Raw genomic sequence first — 19,341 nt, 5'->3', positions numbered from 1 at the left:
TCAAACCCCCAGCCTTAGCCTCATTATTACCCTACTCTGCCCTGCTGAGCTAAAGAGCAAGACCCTTAAGTGCTTGGAGCTTTTCGAGCATTTTTGTTCCTTAGAGTTATGTGGTGATAAAGTGAATGCTCTCTAACTGAGCTAAAGGGAGTTGTGAAGAATTGCCTACAGGTGTGTTTAAGGAATGGGCACAGAGAAGCTGCTTCCCAGGTTACCAGCTATATAGTACCTTAAGAGTTGTGATCAACATAAGAGAGATAGATGGTCATGACTTCCTTCTGCCATTGGGAATTAAAACCGTTTTAATTATCTGCAAAATGAGTAGTTGAGGGGGGAAATCTCTAATATTAAAAAAAGAATTAGAGAAAAGTGGGGCATAAAGACTCTGGGGTCATCTGGTTTTAGCCCTGCTGCCATAGTGAAGAAACATTCCTATTTGATAGGAGGCAGTATGGTACAGTGGAGAGCACCTCTGATGCTGACTGTCTGTGTCACCTTGAGTTATTCATTTGAAGTCCCTGAGCCTCAATTTCCTCATATGGTCAATGAGATTAGACTGAATGGCCTCTAGGGTCCTTTTCAGCTCTAAATCTCTGATTCTCCTATTAGTTCTTTTAGCTATTTAATCGAATTTTATTTATAAAGAAATTGGACCAAATATAAAATGAAAAGGAAGGCAGAAAGGTGATACTCCTTGTTGCGGGGCGATCAGAAAGAAAGATGAAGTATGTTAATATCCCCACTCCCTGTTCCCATTCTCAATGCTGCTTCCTATAGGGCAGTATTTTTGACTTGACATCTGTGGATGTCTTCTCAGGCAGGTATTTTAAGAAACTGATTTCTGTACTGGGCCATCAAGGTTATCTAGTCCAACCCACTCATTTAACAGTTGGGGAAACTGAGGCCCAAAGAAGTTACATAACCTGCCTAACATTTCACAGATAGTAAATGTCGGGATTTGAATCCAGGTCTTGTGATTCCAATTGCTTCGTAAGGCCATTTACATGTTCTAGGTCACCCAGAGAAAGACCTTGTTTTCTCTACAGAAAGATGAAAAGGGCTGAGATAACACTCAGAGTAGTCAGGCCACTGTAAGCTAGACAGCTTTATTCCCAGCTTTTCCTGCCTTAAGAAAGTGGAGTGAGGAGAAGGGAATTTATATAGCACCTACTGTGTGCCAGGTATTATGCTCAGCTAATTACAAATATTATCTCATTTGATTCTCACAACAACCCTGCAAGATAGGTGCTATTAGTATCTCCATTTTACAGTTAAGGAAACTGAAGCAGACACCAGTTAAGTGACTTGCCCAGGGTCATACAGCACATAAGTGGGTAAGGCTGGATTTTTACTCTGGTCTTTTTGACTCTTCCTTACTTCCACATCAATATCTAGGCACCAGCTACATTCTCTTCACATGCCAGGCTTTGTGGAGCTCTGGCTCTTATTTCCACTGAAACCTCAGCATTCCTTGGTTTAAAAGAAAATTTTATTTCCCCCTTTAAGACACACAAAAACAAGCTGCTTCTAGTGACTTCGAGACCTTGAGCGATCTCAAGTGATCACGGATCTCTCTTTGTAGGTCTCTGTCATAAAACAACCCATTCACATTTAAAGCACATTGCCTTCTTCGTCTGTTCCTAACCTACTTTTGTCTAAGGACGTGGGTGTGGGTCTGCCTTTCATGTCGCATACTCTTTCCAACCCTCGCATGAGCCATCTGATGCAGAGGTTTGAGGGGGTGGACCACAAGGCTTTATTGACATGCCTTCCCAACTTTGTTTTTCTCCTGTTCTGTACTTTCGTGATATGATTCATTACCAGACACGATCTCTTAATTAGGAAGTTATGTGTTGTTTCTTTCCTCTGAGTCCTGGTCCTTTCATAAATGGCTAACTTAGCTGTACCATACCAGAGGCCTACGGAAACGTCTGAGTACTTGTTTTGTACAAATAGCTATTTTCCTAATTCACTGTTTGGGTTCCATTTCCATTTCCCTCCACAGCTGAATGTAGTTTATGCTGTACTTCCTGGATAATTCCCTGGATGTTGTACTGAGTTCAAAGGAATATTACAAATTATTTTGGCAATGGAAGATGTTTTCTTACCACTTTTCGATCAAGCTATTTAATGATAAACAACCATCTAAGGAGTAAAAATGAATGGTGGCATCCACAACACTCATCCTTGGGTACTTACTAGTCAAAGATCTGTGATTTTTATCCCCTCCACCCATGCAGATCGGAACCTGTCTAGGACTTAGGAGATACTTGAGTCTTAAAAAGAACTTAAGTCACTCAAGTAGCAGTTATCAGAAGCTGGGCTTGGAATACACATTTTCCCTACTCCAAATGTGGAATTCTATCTCGTGCTTTGGCCTGGAGCAGCTAAGTGACTCAGTGGAATGAGTGCAGGGCCTAGAATCAAGAAGGCTTATCTTTCTGAGTTCAAATCTGGCCTCAGACACTTACTAGCTGTATAACTCTGGGCAAGTCACTTAGGCCTGTTTGCCTTGGTCCTCTCATCTGTAAAATGAACTGGAGAAGGAAATGCCAAACCACTCCAGTATCGCTGCCAAGACAATCCCAAACAGGGCCGTGAAGAGTTGGACGCTACTGAAATGACTAAACAATAACAACAACAACATGTCTTGGCCTCTCCCATGTTCAGAAACTCTTGACAATGAGACAGACCATAGCCAATAAGGCCTCAGTTCACTTCCAGAGTAAACAACACCTCAATTCCTAAAGGAGTTAATGCAGCTCCAGAAATGATGATGATGATCATGATGATGATGTTCATGATAGTTAATATTTATATAGTGCTTATTATGTGCCAGGGACTGTGCTAGGCACTTCACAATTTATCTCACTTGATCCTCACAACAATGGGGGTGGAAGAGGCGCTATTATTACACCCATTTTACAGATGAGAAAACTGAGGCAAACTCAGTAAGTTACTGAGGCTGGATTTGAATTTGGATCCAAGCCCCAGCACTCTATCCATTGGGCCATTTATATGCCCCAAATATAACTTCTGTTTACTAAGATCTGGTTGGTTATACTGTGGCAAAATTATGTAATGGTTCTTGCCAGTGGTGTACTCTTTACAATATGCTACATAAAAATATGCTATTATTGTTATTATGCAAAGTTTCCACCATAGTTTTATGTTTCTGAATTAACCACCCCATCTTTATGCCAAAGACGTAGTGCTGAAGAGCATCCAATGACATTTGAGTTTATGCAACATTAGCCTGATAGATTGTGACAACTCTGAAGCCTCTCATTAAGTTGACAAATGATGTATTCATTTTATTTTTCTTTCTTTTCACACCTATACCCACATCCTTTCCCCCTCCCTCGGAAAAATGCCTCTGGTAGTAATGGTAGTCTGTGGTTTTGTGAGGTTATTTGAATACCCTAGTCTGCTTTATTTGAATATTAAATTCAACAAATATTCATAAAGCACCTGCCACAGACAAGACAATTTCTTAGGCACTGGTATTCAAAGGTGATACCAGAACTTGAAAGTTTAGGCCAATTTTTTTTTCCCATTAAAAAAAGCATAGACCTGTACCAGTAGTGGGATAGTAGGATCACAGATTCAGCTAACCTTAATTCCAAGGTAATCATATTCATCCCCCTCATTTTGCAGCCAAGAAAACTGAAGTCAAGAGAAGTGTCATACAGGTAGTAAGTGGTGGTCCTGAGATTAATATTCAGGTGCTCTGACTCCCAATCCAGACTCTTGTCTCTGTCATTAGCTGTTTGGTCTTATGTAAGTCATTGGACCACTGTGGGCCTCAATTTCCTCATCTTTTTAAAAAGCAGAGGGAGTGACCTAATGCCCTGCTCGTCCCCATAATTCTCAGACTTGACTTGCCTTGGGAAAGGTAATGTTACCACTTCCTCTTGGCCTCCCCAGACTAGTATACAAGCTATTTTTTCCTAGATTACTGGAGCAGAAAAGGGCAGAAAAGGAACAGATGGCATTAAGATGGTATAAATAAGATCTGCTGAAACTGGGGGACAGGATTTGAGGAGAAACCATTGGACCAAGCATCTTTGGTCCAGTTTCACATATGAGTGATGAGGCTACACTTTCTGTAGTACAGGAGGGAGAAAAGAAATGGGTTCTAGTGTAGCTTCATGATTTAGATCTTTTTTTCTGGAAACAATTGAAAAGATTTGTAATGTCAATAGATCAACATTTCCTCTAGTCTAGCCAGGTCTCTGAGAGTTACTGTGGTTGAAAGATTCATCCCCTGCAGTCAAGTCAGATGAGGGAAAAAACTCTCTTGTTAGCGTGGTTGATTGTCAGATGACAAACATGAGACAGATATCAGTCTGTCAACTAGGCCCAATTTTGAAAATGCAAACCATTCTTTTCTTCATGGCTTACTCTGCTTCTTTAGAAGACCCAAATAAAAGATGTTGCAAATGCTGTGGAATATGTTAGATTCAGCAGAATGTAAGCTACTCAAGGGCGGGGACTTTTTAGATTTTTCACTCTCTTATTTCCAGTCCCTTGCTTTTGGGATGTGGTTTAAAAATGTAATTGAATAGTGATATAGGTCTCATTTTAAAAGAATCCCAAGATCACATTTAATCTAGAATTGTCAATCTTTTTTTTTTTAAATCAGCAATTTAAAATGAGTGGGAGGATTCTTTGGCTTATTTTTAAAGTGAACTTCAATTTAAATTCTATATATTGAAATTTTAGAGAATTCCTGTTCTCCCTTCTTGAAGGGAAAGACATTGTCTGAAGGGCAAGCTTAAAGTCTGCATAAATCTTTCAATGTTTGTATTGTTTCAAAGTCAGTAACAGAACTGGGAGTCTTCTAGCAGCTCTGTGAACATATTCTTAATCCTATTCTTTAATCTTTCTGATCTTTTTGTCTTAACTTACACAGGAGCTTGGAAAGTCCTGGGAAGAAGTTCAGTTGGAAGACGATCGGGAACTGCTAGATCATCAGGAAGAGTAAGAATTGTTGCTATTGTTTCGTGGCCACCTCTTAACTAGAATCAAAATCGGTATTTGGGAATATGTTGCCTAAAGAGAAGTAACAAAGACGTGTTTTTCCCTGGACCGTGAATTCAGTGACTTGACTCTTATTTGATGGGGTGTGACACTAGATCTTTCAGTATATTTAAGCAAAACTTCCCTAACTTGATACTGGTTAATTCAAAATAGCTTCTAAAACAACAGCCAAGGCAATTGTCACTGCTACTAGATAGGGTTTTGCCATTAAGGTTATTTGGTTCCTTGAAAGCGTATATGTGTGTTTGTATATAGAGAGATTTATAATTCAAAGAGAAAATTGCATTGCAGAATGTCTTGCATTATTACATTGGTCTGAAAACTTGAAGTTAAGTGATGTGATCTTTGGACTGCTCCAATTACTATCAGCTCTGCCCTGGTCAGACCAAATCCAGAGTATCATGTTCCATTCTGAGGGCCATATTTTAAGAAGGACATTGATAGGCTGTAAAGAATTCAGAAGAGGGCAGTGAGAATGAATGAAATTACTACTATAATAAGAGGAACTAGAGGTGTTGATCATGGAGAAGAGAATACTTGGGGGTGGGGGGACTTCAAATATTTGAAGCAATGTCATATGGGAGAGAGCTTAGACTTGCTCTCCTTGGCCCAGATGTCAGAACCAGGAGGAACAGGGAGTGAGAGTTGCAGAGAGTCAAACTGAAGCAAATTCAAACTTCCTAACCACTAGAGTTATTACAAAATGGTGTAGGATGGCTGGGGAAGGTGGTGGTTTCCCATCACTGGAAGTGTTCAAACACATGCTGGACCACTTGACAGGTATATTGTAGAGGGGATTCTTGTTTAGGTATGGGTTGGACTGAATAGTGTCTGAGGTCTCTTCTAACTCTGATCATCTATCTGTGAAGTAGAGGAAGGGGAAATGACTGTTCAGCCTCTCTTAAGACTAACTCAAAATCACCTGCATCTTCTTTATCTCAATTGTCGAGTTTAAGAAATGCTCACCTCTTATGCCATTTTCATTACAAATTGACTTTTTTTTTCTTGGTCTCCTGAGGTTTGAATTAATATTTTACTAAAGTAAATACCAAAGTTGGGTAACAGAAGGTCAGCCATCTTCTTTGTAACAGGGGACTTGGTTAGTAGGTTCTCTAGACTTTGGAAAATAGCATTTCTTTAGGACACCCTAGTTAGTGTATTTTATGCAGTAAATGTTTACATTTTGATGCCACTGGTATCTCATGAACAAGAGTGGAATGCAGAATGAGGAGCTCATATCGACTACCACCCCTTCCCCCCACCCCCAACACACACACACACACACACACACACACACACATACACACACACACACACACACACACACACACATGCTCTCTTACTTGGAAAGAGGAAAAGGAGGGGAACATCAGTCTTAATTTTGCCAAGAAAAGAGGAGATGAGTCATCTAAGACCCCACCAAAAGTTGGTGGCTTCTTGAGTACCCATTGATTCTAAGTACTTAGTTTCCTTGCTCTTTGGGTAGAATTCAAGAAGAGTATATCCCCAAATACCTACCTCCCTGAAGGTAATTATTAGCATTTCAAAAGAGAAAGGAGGAAAAAGGGATGTCTGCTCTACTACAAGATTCCCCAGGAGCTCCTGGTAAAAATAACCATTATTTCTGTGATGGGAAAAAAAATGGATTGTTTTGAAATGCAGCACGCCCCCTTTGTCATGCAGAAACACGTTCGCAGCATCTTGCCTGACTGTGTGTACACTCAGTGGCTGTAGTTAACACATCCCTTGATGTCTCCTTGTGCAAATTAGACCTAGTTGTCTCAGAGCAGAGTCTGCCAAAAACAACTGCTGTTTCATGATTCCCACTCGTTCAGCAGTGGGGTAGCTGTTCAGAGGAGAGTAAAATAGGAGACAAAGGATCAGCACCTGTTTGTCATTTATATTAATTTCATGGTACTTCTTAGACTTTCAAAAGCTAAAAGATAAACATAATGTGTTGTGACAATCTCTGGATAAATGTCAGGGTTGAAAAAGATTTGGCTGGTCTCCCTCTGGCAGACTGGGAGGGGAGAACCTTATGGCCAGTGCCATCTATGAACCACTGAGCTGAGAGGGCTCGGGCACACCTCCCACATACACGCTATGTTTTTAAATGTGCACAGATTTGTTTGTTTTGAATGTTTTATCAAAAGTGTTACAGTGAACATCAATGTAACCAGCTAAATTTGCCTAATAGCTATTTACCTTTAAATTAATTAATTTCAATCAATAAAGAGTCATAACAATTCACCTCTTCACTCCAAGTCCTCATTAGGGTTCTCTATTCATTTTCATATACTTTTCCTCCTGGTGGTGATAGTCTATATTCTCACTCTTCTGGTTTTGCTTATTTTACATTATTTCAGGTCTTTCCAGATTTCTCTCATATTCATCAGCCTCCACTGTATTATGGGATTCCATTACATTTTTGTTCCACAGTTATTTAACCATTCCACTATTACTGGACCTTTAGGCTGTTTCCAGCTTTTAATGATTTTATATATGTGTGTGTATGTGTTTGTATACATATATATGTATGTATATATATGCATATATATATTTCTGCTGCTGAAATCATATAATAAATAGATCTTTTTTGTTCTGACAACACAGGTGTATTTCCAGTGACAGATAGTTTTATGGTTTTTATCATTTACTTTTAATTTTTTGGACTACATATTTGCAATTTCATCAAAAATGGATAAGTGTACCTCTTCCTCCTCATCCCAGCTACTATTATTTTGCTGCTTTTAATGCTTTGTGGTCTGAGCAAACTAATAATGAAGGCAATCTCTGTTTTATGTTTTTTGCATATAGTGACTGGTCTGATTGGGAAGAACACCCTGTCTGTGCTGTCTGCTTGTTTTGTGAAAAACAAGCAGATACTACTGAAAAATTACGTGACCACATGGAGGTGAGATATTGTGTTGGTCATTTGATTTGTACTTTACTGTATAAAAAGAATTCAGTCTTGTCTGGCTCTTCATAACCCCATTTGGGGTTTTCTTGACAAAGATACTGGGATGGTTTGCCATTTCCTTTTCCAGCTCATTTTACAGTTGAGGAAACTGAGGCAAACGGTTAAATGACTTGCCCAGAGTCACAGAGCTAGTAATTGTCTGAGGTCAGATTTGAACTCAGGAAGAGGAGTTTTCCTGACCCCAGGTCCAGTGCTGTATCCACTGCACTACCTCACTGCCTAGAGCCTCTTATCTATCCCTATTCTAAAAGCAAGATTTGAAAGTATAGTGGTAGCATGTAATCCACTCAATGCGATCTAATGATCCAACATGTGTGCCTAAGCTTTTAGGGGAATTTTAGTATAATTCTAGCCCAGAAATTCAAATATGAATCAAGATAAGCACTCAGACTAGTATAGGTAGAGATACATCCAAGTCCTGAGTCTCATTGCAGTGCTTCCTGCCCTGGGTAGAGATTGTAGAAATCTGTTCTATTCTGTACAAAGCTGTTGTGGAAGCAATGTGAAAAACAGGGCCAGGGTCATACTTTTATAAAGAAAACTGGAAATATCCCACAATTAAGAATTTTCCTTTTCACTCAACTGCAACCTTTTTGTATTTTAAAACAAAATTAAGGGGCAGCTAGGTGGCGCAGTGGATGGAGCACCGGCCCTGAAGTCAGGAGGACCTGAGTTCAAATCCGGCCTCAGACCAAACCCTTGACACTTACGAGCTGTGTGACCCTAGGCATGTCACTTAACCCAATTGCCTAAAAAAAAAAAAAAACAACAAAAAAAAAACCCCAAAATTAAAACTGCAAGATGAACAAGGCTAGGATCATATGCTCATAATTTTGCAGTGATGGGGCCATGAATGTTAACCCATATGGAGGCACAGCTCCCTGAAGCAGGAATCCTCTTCAAACTCTCCCCCTGAAGCCTAAGAAATAGAGCAGCACCTGCTCATTTATGCAGGTGACCAGGCGTGAGGTTGCCAATTCATAGACATGCAGAGTTGGAGAAGAACTTAGAAGTTACTCTGCCAAACAATAAAGAAATATTCAATGTAACATCACTAAAGCGTGACTATCCAGCCTCTACTTGAACACTTCATGATGAAACATAAGTGGAATAAATTTTCATCACAGCTAGGTGGCACAGTGGAGAGAGTGCTGGCCTTGGAGTCAGGAAGATCTGAGTTCAAATCCCACAACAGACGTTTACTAGCCATATGACCCTGGGCAAGTCACTTACCCCCTCTCGGCCTCAGTTTCCTCATCTGTGAAATAAGGATAAAAATAGCACCTACCTCACAGAGTTGTTATGGAGATCAATGACATAATATATGTGAAGCAGTGGGCAAAACTTACAATGCTATAGAAATGCTAGTGATGATAATGATGACGATGATGATGAAAGCATCGAGTGCCTATTTCAACATAATGCTTATGCTAGATATTGTCTAAAGTGAACTAAGAACGGCATTGCCTATTGTGAACCTGTAAGTCAAAACAATAACAAAATATCCACAATCCATGAATTCAGGCATGCCATACGCTGTGGGACTTTGTGGTAGAGTGAAAAGAGCACTCATTTTGGAGTCAGAGGACCTGGGTTCAAATTCTGTCTCTGCCATTAGCTCATCTTGGGCAAGTCACTTTCTGAGCTTCAGGTTCCTTGTGAATAAAATGAGGGGGTGGGCTAGCTGATCTTCAGGATCCCTTCCAGCTCTCACTCTTAGATCTTACAGCTAAGAAGAAGGATCTAGAATCTAGACAGTAAGTCCAAGCTAAGTCAAAATCTGATCCTGTTCTCCTACATGGAAGCCTTAAGAATCTGACCAACATCGGAATAATCTAGTGCAAGCCTCTGGCGGCTCCTGGGGAGGTCTAAAGTACACAAGAGAAGTCAGATCCGAGAAGAACAAGGTTCCGTCACCTTTTGTGTGTCGTGGACTTCTTTGTCAGTCTGGTGAAGCCTATGAGACCCTTCTCAGAATAATGTTTTTAATTGTATGAAACTTGATACATAGGATTATAGGCACAGATCTAGTCACGTCTCACACACACACAACACACACACACAAAATTTAATAAACTCTAGTAGCTTCCAATTGTCTCCGTGATCAAATATAAAATGTTCCATTTGTCATTCGAAGCCCTTCATAACCCAGCTCCCTCCTACCTTTCCTGTCTTCTTACACCTTATTCCCCAATACATACTCTTCAATCCAGAAACAGTGGCCTCCTTTCTGCTTCACTATCAAGACACTGCAGTTTAAAGCTGTCTATAGTCATATGAAAAAAATGCTCCAAATCACTATTGATTGGAAAAATGCAAATTAAAAGAACCTTGAGGTACCACATCACACCTATCAGATTGGCTAATATGACAAAACAGGAAAATAATAAATGTTGAAGAAAACATGGGAAAAGTGGAACACTAATGCATTGTTGGTGATCTAACCATTCTGGAGAGCAATTAGGAACTATGATCAAAGGGCTATAAAACTGTGCATACCCTTTGATCCATCACTACCACCACTAGGTCTGTATCCTAAAAAGATCATAAAAAAAGGAAAAGGGCCCACATGTACAAAAATATTTATACCAGCTCTTTTTGTGGTGACAAAGAATTGGAAATTGAGGGGATGTCCATCAATTGGGAAATGACTGTATATGAATATAATGGAATACTATTGTTCCATAAGAAATGATGAGCAGGTGGATTTCAAAAAAATCTGGAAAGACTTACATGAACTGATGCTGAGTGAAGTGAGCAGAGCCAGGAGAACATTATACACAGTAACAACAACATTGTGCAATGGCCAACTTTGATAGATTTACCTCTCAGCAATGTAAGGATCTAAGACAGTTCCAAAATGGAATGATGGAAAAGGCTATACACATCCAGAGAAAGAACTATGGAATCTGCATGCAGATCAAAGCATACTATTTTCTCTTTTTTTTTCTTTCTCATAGTCTTTTCCTTTTGTTCTGATTCTTCTTTCACCATATGACTAATGTGGAAATATGTTTAATATGATTATACATGTATAGCCTATATCAGATTGCATGCCGTCTTGGAGAGGAGAGAAAGGAGGGACTTCACAATCTTATAAAAATGAATGTTGAAAATTAAAATTAATAATTTTTTTTTAAAAAGACACTACAGCTATCCTTTCCACATTTCAATTTTCCCTGTCACAATTTCAATATATCGTAGGTTGGTATAAGAAATTAAATGGGAATTTGGAGGGAGTTTTGTGGAACCCATAAATGACATATGAAGTGCAGACTCAGAAATGCATACAATATATGTATAGTATTGTATAATATAGCCAAATATTTAACCCAAATTTTACAATAAGGTCTGTAAATACCCCATAAAAGAAAAAGAAAAAATTTGGACATCTGTGGTATGAAGAGAGGGCCAAAAACTTTTATGCAGATTTTCTAGATCACAGGGGGTACCACACCCCTAACCCCTGCAATGTGGAAGGAATAATTGTACATCTCTTAGCTCCAAGCATTTTCTCTGGATGTTCCCCATTCCTAGAACTCTCTCCCTCCTGTGCTCTGACTACTGACTTCTCTGGCTACCTTCAGGTCCCAACTAAAATCCTACCTTCTACAGGAAGCTTTCCCTAACCCCTCTTAATTCCAGTGCCTTCTGTCTGTTAGTTAATTCCTGTTTATCCTATATGTAAGTTGCTTTGTATGTATTTGTTTGTATTGTCTCCCCCTTTAGATTGTAAGTTCCTTGAGGGAAAAGACTGTCTTTTGCCTCTTTTTGTCTGGCACATAGGGGCTTAATACAAGTTTATTAATTATAGAGGAAACCAATTCTATTGAAATACAGTTGTGAAAATATTTTTCAAAAACACATTCACAGACCTCAGGTGAAGAACTCCTAATTTATAACATAGGACCAATCACAACAGCTTCACAAATATGGAAGCATAAGGGAACCACAGCATTGGAAAGGGCCTCCAAGATTATCGAGTTCATTCTACCTCCCCAAATTCCCTATGCAGCCTCCTTACCAGGTATTTCTTAAGTAATAAGAGGGTTTTTGTTAGAGAAGTCAAAAGTCAGTGTATTTTGCGGGGAGCCTAGGGAGAGAGAGAGGCAGTTGACCATTTACACAACACATGCTTAATAAAAGAAAGTAAAAAGGGAAAAAACTTTTCAAGGTTATTGAGCATGGTGGATTTCTAGTACCTTAATACAGAGTGCAGGAGTGATAGACATGTGCTTACTGGAAGACCAAGGATACCTTTGGTCAGATGATAGAATACATGCAGGACATGCTTAAGAAATAATCCTACCACTGCCATAGCTGAAGAGGTGTTTCAAGTCCATGTAATCAATTTTTGCTAATAGCGCTTAGATTTTAAAGAATTCAGAAAAGGAAGATGGTAGACACGGGTTGAGCTTCCAGTAGCTCAAACTCCTTGGAGTTCTTAGTAAGCTAACTTTCTGTTTAAAACTTCAACATGAGTGATGAAAGAACTCACCGGATTATGTATTTGTATAGCAAGGCATATAAATGAATAATGAATATTTATTTACAGGATGCACATGAATTTGATCTTCTGAAAATAAAATCCGACCTTGGTGAGTATGGTATACTCTACCCTGCAATGACACATTTTCATTAAGAGTCCTGTAAAACAATCCACAAATCTTAAATGTACTTTTCTTATGTACTACTAGAAGGTGGTAAGATTGGGTGTTTTGTTGGATTCCTTATTCTTTTTTTAAACTATATATATATATATATATATAGAGAGAGAGAGAGAGAGAGAGAGAGAGAGAGAAAGAGAAACTATACATATATATATATATATATATATATAATTTAAACTATATATAGAGAGAAAAAGAGGGAGGGAGAGATCTACCTTTTCTTGACTTGAGAAGATCTAAATTTACCTTCTTTTAAACTATAACAGTACTTTATAGTCAGAGATGGAAACTATCTGCCCAAAATGTTTTCCATGTATATATAGCAGAGGATTCTATTTAAAGTAGTTTTTCCCAGGCATTTTGAAATTTCATCTCCTATTGTTTTTTATCTGACTTCTCAACACTCTTTATTGGTCCTCTTTACAAATGCTTTATCCCAAGCTGACAACCCATATGCAGCCCATGAGCCAAATATATGTAGCTCCCAGAGACCCTAGGAATACAAATCTCCTGAGATTTTTTTCTTAGGAAATACAAAAACTTAATTATTTGGCACACATGAACACTACAAGACATAGCTATTCATCACTGCCCCTGTATCATGCTACCATAAGGACCAGGGATTGAGACTAGGACTGTAATTTCATTGGTATTAACAACTCCTGAGAGAAGAATATCCTTCCTGTATAGGTCAGAACCCTTTGTGCAACATTTATAGTATTAGAGAGTTACCTAGAGCATGGAGAGATTGGCTTGCCAGACCACAAAGCCAGCATGGGTCAGAGGTGGGACCTGAACCCAGGCCTTCCTGGTTCTCTATCCACCATTGTGGGGCTCCTTCATGCTACCATACTTGGATAATTAATAACTAACTAAAATTAGAGAGGCAGCATGACCAGATGGATAGAGTAATGATTTTGGTGTCAGGAAAACCAGAGTTCAAATCCTAGTTCTCGTATATACTGGCTACATAACCACAGGCAATCACATAACCTCTCAATGTGCCAGACAACTGTCCAAGACTGAATTACAAATATTCTGCCAATATGAATTAGTGCAAGAGTTTGGATTCCTGATCATATGGCCCACTATGAGAAACATGACCCCTCCCCCCAATCATGTACTATATATTTATTTGTATATCAAGTCAAAGAAAAGTAGTATCAGTTATGTTTATCTCCTCTTGTAATAACTGGACACATTTGAGTATTATAAAAAACAGTCAGGAATCACTGATATAAAGGGATTATTTGATTCATTTTGCATATTGATGACCCTTTGAAAAGCTCCAAATTCACCTTCTTTGGCATAAAACTCTTAGAAGGGCAGGCCTGAAGAATTCAATAGTTATGTCTAATATAGCTCTAGAACTACTGAAAAAAAATGTTAATTAACTGAAACACCTAAAGTCAATCTGTGGCACCAACCACAACCAACCCAGGATGTCTTGGGTATGAACAGATTGTGTTACACATTTCTCAGGCTAGTGGGGACAGAAGCATAGCAGCACAAAGAAGACTGGTAACTTGCTTGTCAATAATAGGTGCAAACACAAGTGACCTCTTCTTGCCTTTCAGCACCACCAGACTTCGTGTACATCTTTTTTCTTTGGTTACTTTATACTACTGAAATCATACATGTTCTTCTCTTCTTAGGTGCAACCCTCTGCAACCCCCTCCAGATATCCTAATGCATTCTCACTCTTTCTTAGGCTACTGTGAAAAATCTAAATGATGTTTTTAAAAATTATAACAGTGCAAAAGTAATTGTCTAATGAATCATCTGGCATGATTTTGCTTCCTGCCATCTTCCCAGGATTACATTTCTATCAGCAAGTAAAACTGGTCAACTTCATTCGGAGGGAAGTTCACCAATGTAGATGTTATGGCTGCCGTTTGAAATTTACATCCAAAGCAGAATTAAGAAATCACATGGAGAAAACTAAACACATATCAATGCTTCCTGAAAGAACCACATGGGATCAGCCACAGTAAGTATTGCTCTATCACATGCATTTATCTTTCCTTCACATTTCAATATTTTTAAATTGCTGAAAAGCTGGCTAGCTGGTTTGCAGCTGCTTGGGTGTGCATTATTAATTCTATAAGCATCCCTTGGCCTGGCACCTAATTGAAGCCTCTTTTGAGGGACCCTGGAACTATCATATAAGATCTTCTATATCCCTTGGATAACACCAGTTCAAAAGGCTCCCGGGAAGTTGAAGTCCCCCAAAGATTCCAGTATGGAAGCATTTCTCTCCCCTCCCCCATCCCTCTAAAGTAGAGGAGGGAACCACAAGCTGAGTCGTGCCTGGAGAAATTGCTGGCAACTCAATGCCACATATATTTAAAGCTGAAAGAGACCTTTAGAGACAATCTTGTCCAACCCCTTCATTTTACAGATAAGGAAACTGAGGCCAGAAGAGGTGAAGTGACTTGTCTAAGGTCACACAGGTAATAAGTGACAGAGCTAGGAGTCACACCCAGCTTCCAAATCCATCTCTCCGCTATGCTTCACTACAAAGTGTGCTTACTGTGGTGGAGTCCACAGAACTCTGTCCCTCTCCCAAGATGGATTCCTTAAAAAAGGGCTTTATGAATTCCCAGAGTCATCCCTCAACTAGGCATCTTCCCAAGTGGGTGGAAAACCCAGATGAATTCATGTTAGGCATTTCCAAATGTCTTTATGGCTCTCCAATGGAAGTGGGCATAGACTTGTTCTACGTTCTCAAAAAGGCACAAACTGAGCAAATAAGTAAGAGTTACAGATAGGCAAGAAGATTTCAGCTCAGTGAGGGAACTGACCATCTCATAAGATAATGAGTTTTTTGTTCATAGAAGTATTCGAGCAGAGACTGGATGGCTATCTGTTGTAGAAAATATTCCTATATTGGGAGGAAGTCAAATTGGATCAGAGGTGTCAAACCTGAGGCCCACAGTTCTCCTGAGTGCTACCCAAACCAGATCAAAATGTAATTGGGAAATATATAACAAAATAAATAAAAACTGAGTAAAACAAAATATAATAAAACAAATAATATACAAAATATAATAGATACAGTATCTGTAACAATGTGTAGTATAATAATAGATGATATATAATATAGATAATAATAGATAAAATTTATACATAATCTTCTAAGTGATTATAAGGCCAACAGGGGTCCTTGTGTATGATTTAGTGGCCTCTGTTTCTATTTGAGCTTGACACCACTGGACTAGATTATCTCCCAACATCGCTTTTAATTCTGAGATTCCATGTTGCTCTGCCAACTTTGTATTGCATTTTGCTTTAATTTTTCTCTTTTTTTCTCTCTCTTTCCTCCCTCTGTGGGATTCCTCAGATACTTGATGGCAAGTTGGTAAGAGAGCTGGACTTAGAGTCAGAGGAGATTGAAGTTTAAATTCTACCTGCCAGACACTTACAGCTTTCCCTTTCTGAGCCTCCGCTTCCTCATTTGTAAACTGGAGAGATAATAACACCTACAGAACTTACCTAGAAGAGCTGTTGTGATGATTATAGGAAATCATGTATATAAAGTACTTTGCAAAAACTATGTTGTCATTAGCTCTTATTAACCCCAAATGACCTGTGCCTTTGGATATTGTTCTGGTTAAATATTTAGAGCAGATCTATACGCATCACCAAATGATTGTGGGGCTAAGGAATGAGGGCTGAGGTAATCTAAAGGCCCAACAAATAACTGGATAAAGGAACCACAAGCTGAGTTGTGCCTGGAGAAATTGCTGGCAACACAATACCACATCCCACCACACATATCTCATTATCCTCACCCTTATGACCAGAGGGTCTCTCTTTCTTTAATTTAGATTAATTAGATCTTTAATTAGATTTTTTTTAATTTTCTGTACTCTATTTCCTTTCTCTCCCTCCCCCCATCTTCTTTTTTTACACTTTCTTTCTCCTCTCTTTTCTTTCAGTCTCCCTTATCTATCAATGCTTTGGCTCTGAAAGTGGCACCAACAGCCATCACTTGGACTCAGTGATGGTGCTCAGAGTTCAATAGATTGCTGATCATTCATCAGTGGGTGCACTTGTATATATTGATAATGTGCCAGAATGTTCCAATACCTTCCCTCTAGTCTCAGTCTTTTCTTTCCTTTCTGTCCACTCCAATCCAACAAGCATCTTTTCAATGTCTGTTACGTGCAGATTCTAAGGATACAAAGACAAGATGGAAAATAGGCCCAACCCTAAGAAGATTTTCCCCCCTGTTAAACTGAGGGGATACAACATGTAAACAAATAAGTACATACCCAATAATTTGAGGAGGAAGAAGCAAACACCAACTACAAGGGGTGATGGGGAAGGAATTCCCATTAGAGGTGGTGCCAGAGCAAAGCCTTGAATTAAGCCGTGCATTCTAAGAGGTTAGGATGGAATGCACTCTGGACATGCAGGACAACCTGTGCAAAGATGAAAGACCTAGTTTTGGAAGACAAGTTTGAGCCACAGCATGATGTACCTGATAAGGCATTGAACTTGTAGTCAGAAGACTAATCCCACCTCAGACATTTACTAGTTGTGTAATCCTAGTTAAATCACTTTACTTCTCTGTTTCTCAATTGCCTAATATGTAAAATGAGGCAATTGAACCCAGTAACCAACTTTAAAATCTGTATTTTATTATCTGTATTAGTATCTTATTATCTGTAAGTAGATTGACTAGAATGGTAGTAATGTGAAATAAGCCTGGGAAAGCAGATTGTCCTTCCTTCTTTTCTATTCTGTTCAAGTCTTTCCTTCCCTGTTCCTCCCTTCTTTCCCCTAGAGCCCCCCCTCCTTTCTTCCCTTCTATTATCTTTTTCCCATCTCTGTTTTTAATTCACTTTTCCTTTTCAAGAATTTTGAAAGCATTCCTTCTCTCTGCTGTGGATACCAGTGTCTCCTTCACTTTCCTTGATATCCTGTGAAATAATGGGTAAGAATGGGATAGGAATGTGTCCTGAAATCATCTGAATGCTTTTTTGAAACCAACAGGAATTATTCTGATATTGGAGTGTGGCCATGATTCCAGAGCCTTTAATTTCCTCTAACTGGTTTGAATGTCACCCAGGGAACAGCTGGACCTCAATAAGTGTATTATGGTGGTCCTTTTCTCCTCAATTCATATGTATTTAGAAAATCTGGATTCTGAGTGACCTGGAAGACTGACCCAGAAAGGGGAGAGGGAAGCCAAGTGGGCAAGAATCCCAGGGCCTGGGGAAAGGGAAGCTCCCTTTACTAACACATATTAGCAAAAGTTGCCCTGGGAGAAAAAGGAAGCTTGACATTTTGGAATTCACTGGGATTGTCCCTGGTCATCATCCAGCTTAAGGTTGTCTGCCAGTGAAAAATGGAGTGTAGACAATTCAAATGTTGTCTTATTTGCAGTGTTTACAAAATTCAGCATACATTGTTGGCAAGTGTTTTAAGCTTTCACTATCGAGAACGGAATAGACTATAGCTGACTGCAATTGCCCATTAAGGATGAGGCTTTTTAACACATTTGTGGTTGTGTTTTCAGGTATTACTTTCCAACCTATGAAAATGACACCCTTCTGTGTGCACTGTCTGACAGCGAAGGTGACTTGAGTGCTGAGGGGCTGAAGAAAGATGACATCCCCGTCATCAGTGAGGATGTGCCCAATCTACAGGCTCTGAAACAAGGCAGCGTTTTGAAACATTTACTACAAGGAGATGGCTCAAAAAGCCAGAGAAAACTGTAGCCAACAGCAGGAATGTTGGGCTAGCTTTAAAACCCAATCACAAAAGGACAGTTCAGATTTCAACACAGGATTTCAACCTAGAGAGCACCTTGGAGATCATCTTGTCCAACCTTATCATCTTATAGACAAGAAAACTCAGCTCCTAGGAGGTTTGGTGATTTGCCCTGGAGAAGACTAGGAGTAACTAGCAGAATCAGTATTCCAACTCAAGTCCCCTAATTCTAAGATAGATCAATCAAAAAAGGAGAAAACATGGAATTGTGGTCCATAATTCAGCAGGTCATTATTTGGCATAAAGTCAACTGCCAAGGGAAAATGAAGTCCAGACAACTTAAGTTTTATTCTTTTGGATGCTTGTAACTTCTCCATAAATTATTCTGAATAAAATTTCCACATGAATTGTTCTGCAAAATAGTGGCTGGCTTTTCATATTGTACTATGCTCTTGGGATGGTGGCTGTAGGCAAAGGGGACTTTTGGGATGAAAGCATTGGGCAAAAATCTCCCCTCTCCATGACTTTGTACAGGCTATTTCTCATACTTGAAATGTACTTTTTTCTCACCTCTGCCTCAGAGAATCCCTAGCTTTCTTCAAAGCTAAGCTCAAGTGACATCTACAGGAAGTAAGAAAAAGCAAATCCTTTTTGTGCCCTCAACAGGAACGTATTTTTTTATTTTTCCATAAATGTAAGGTTTTGGGGTTCATTTGGGTTTTTTTGCAAATGGAAAAAAAATCTTTATTTTTGTACAATCAAAAGCCTTTTTTTCTTTTTTTTTCTATTAACCCTTGTGATTAGTTTTCTCTTGCTCTCATCTTAAAGGTAAAATTTAATGCCCATCAAAATCTGACTCCAAACTGTCTTTCTACAATGGTTTACAATAACTGCCTCCCTGCACATATCTCTCTCTCTCTCCCTCCC

At 39.1% G+C, this 19,341-nt stretch overlaps 1 protein-coding gene across 2 annotated transcripts in view; it reads left to right on the top strand.

Annotated features, from left to right (window-relative positions):
- Window positions 1–18,834, top strand: part of ZNF277 (zinc finger protein 277) — a 175,137-nt gene extending 156,303 nt beyond the window's left edge. For both annotated transcript variants that reach the window (XM_027838864.1, XM_027838865.1), the window contains exons 8-12: window positions 4,916–4,983; window positions 7,861–7,957; window positions 12,579–12,621; window positions 14,509–14,683; window positions 18,221–18,834. In XM_027838864.1, coding sequence (XP_027694665.1) covers window positions 4,916–4,983; window positions 7,861–7,957; window positions 12,579–12,621; window positions 14,509–14,683; window positions 18,221–18,422 — 585 coding nt within the window. In that variant the 3' untranslated portion in view covers window positions 18,423–18,834. The remainder of the gene's footprint in view (window positions 1–4,915; window positions 4,984–7,860; window positions 7,958–12,578; window positions 12,622–14,508; window positions 14,684–18,220) is intronic.
- The last annotated feature ends 507 nt before the right edge of the window (window positions 18,835–19,341 follow it).

The sequence above is a fragment of the Vombatus ursinus genome, unplaced genomic scaffold, assembly GCF_900497805.2.
Source record: "Vombatus ursinus unplaced genomic scaffold, bare-nosed wombat genome assembly UNPS02014830.1, whole genome shotgun sequence".
NCBI lineage: Eukaryota > Metazoa > Chordata > Mammalia > Diprotodontia > Vombatidae > Vombatus > Vombatus ursinus.
Note: the sequence above shows the minus strand (reverse complement) of the source record. Positions and strands in the feature narration are given on the sequence as shown.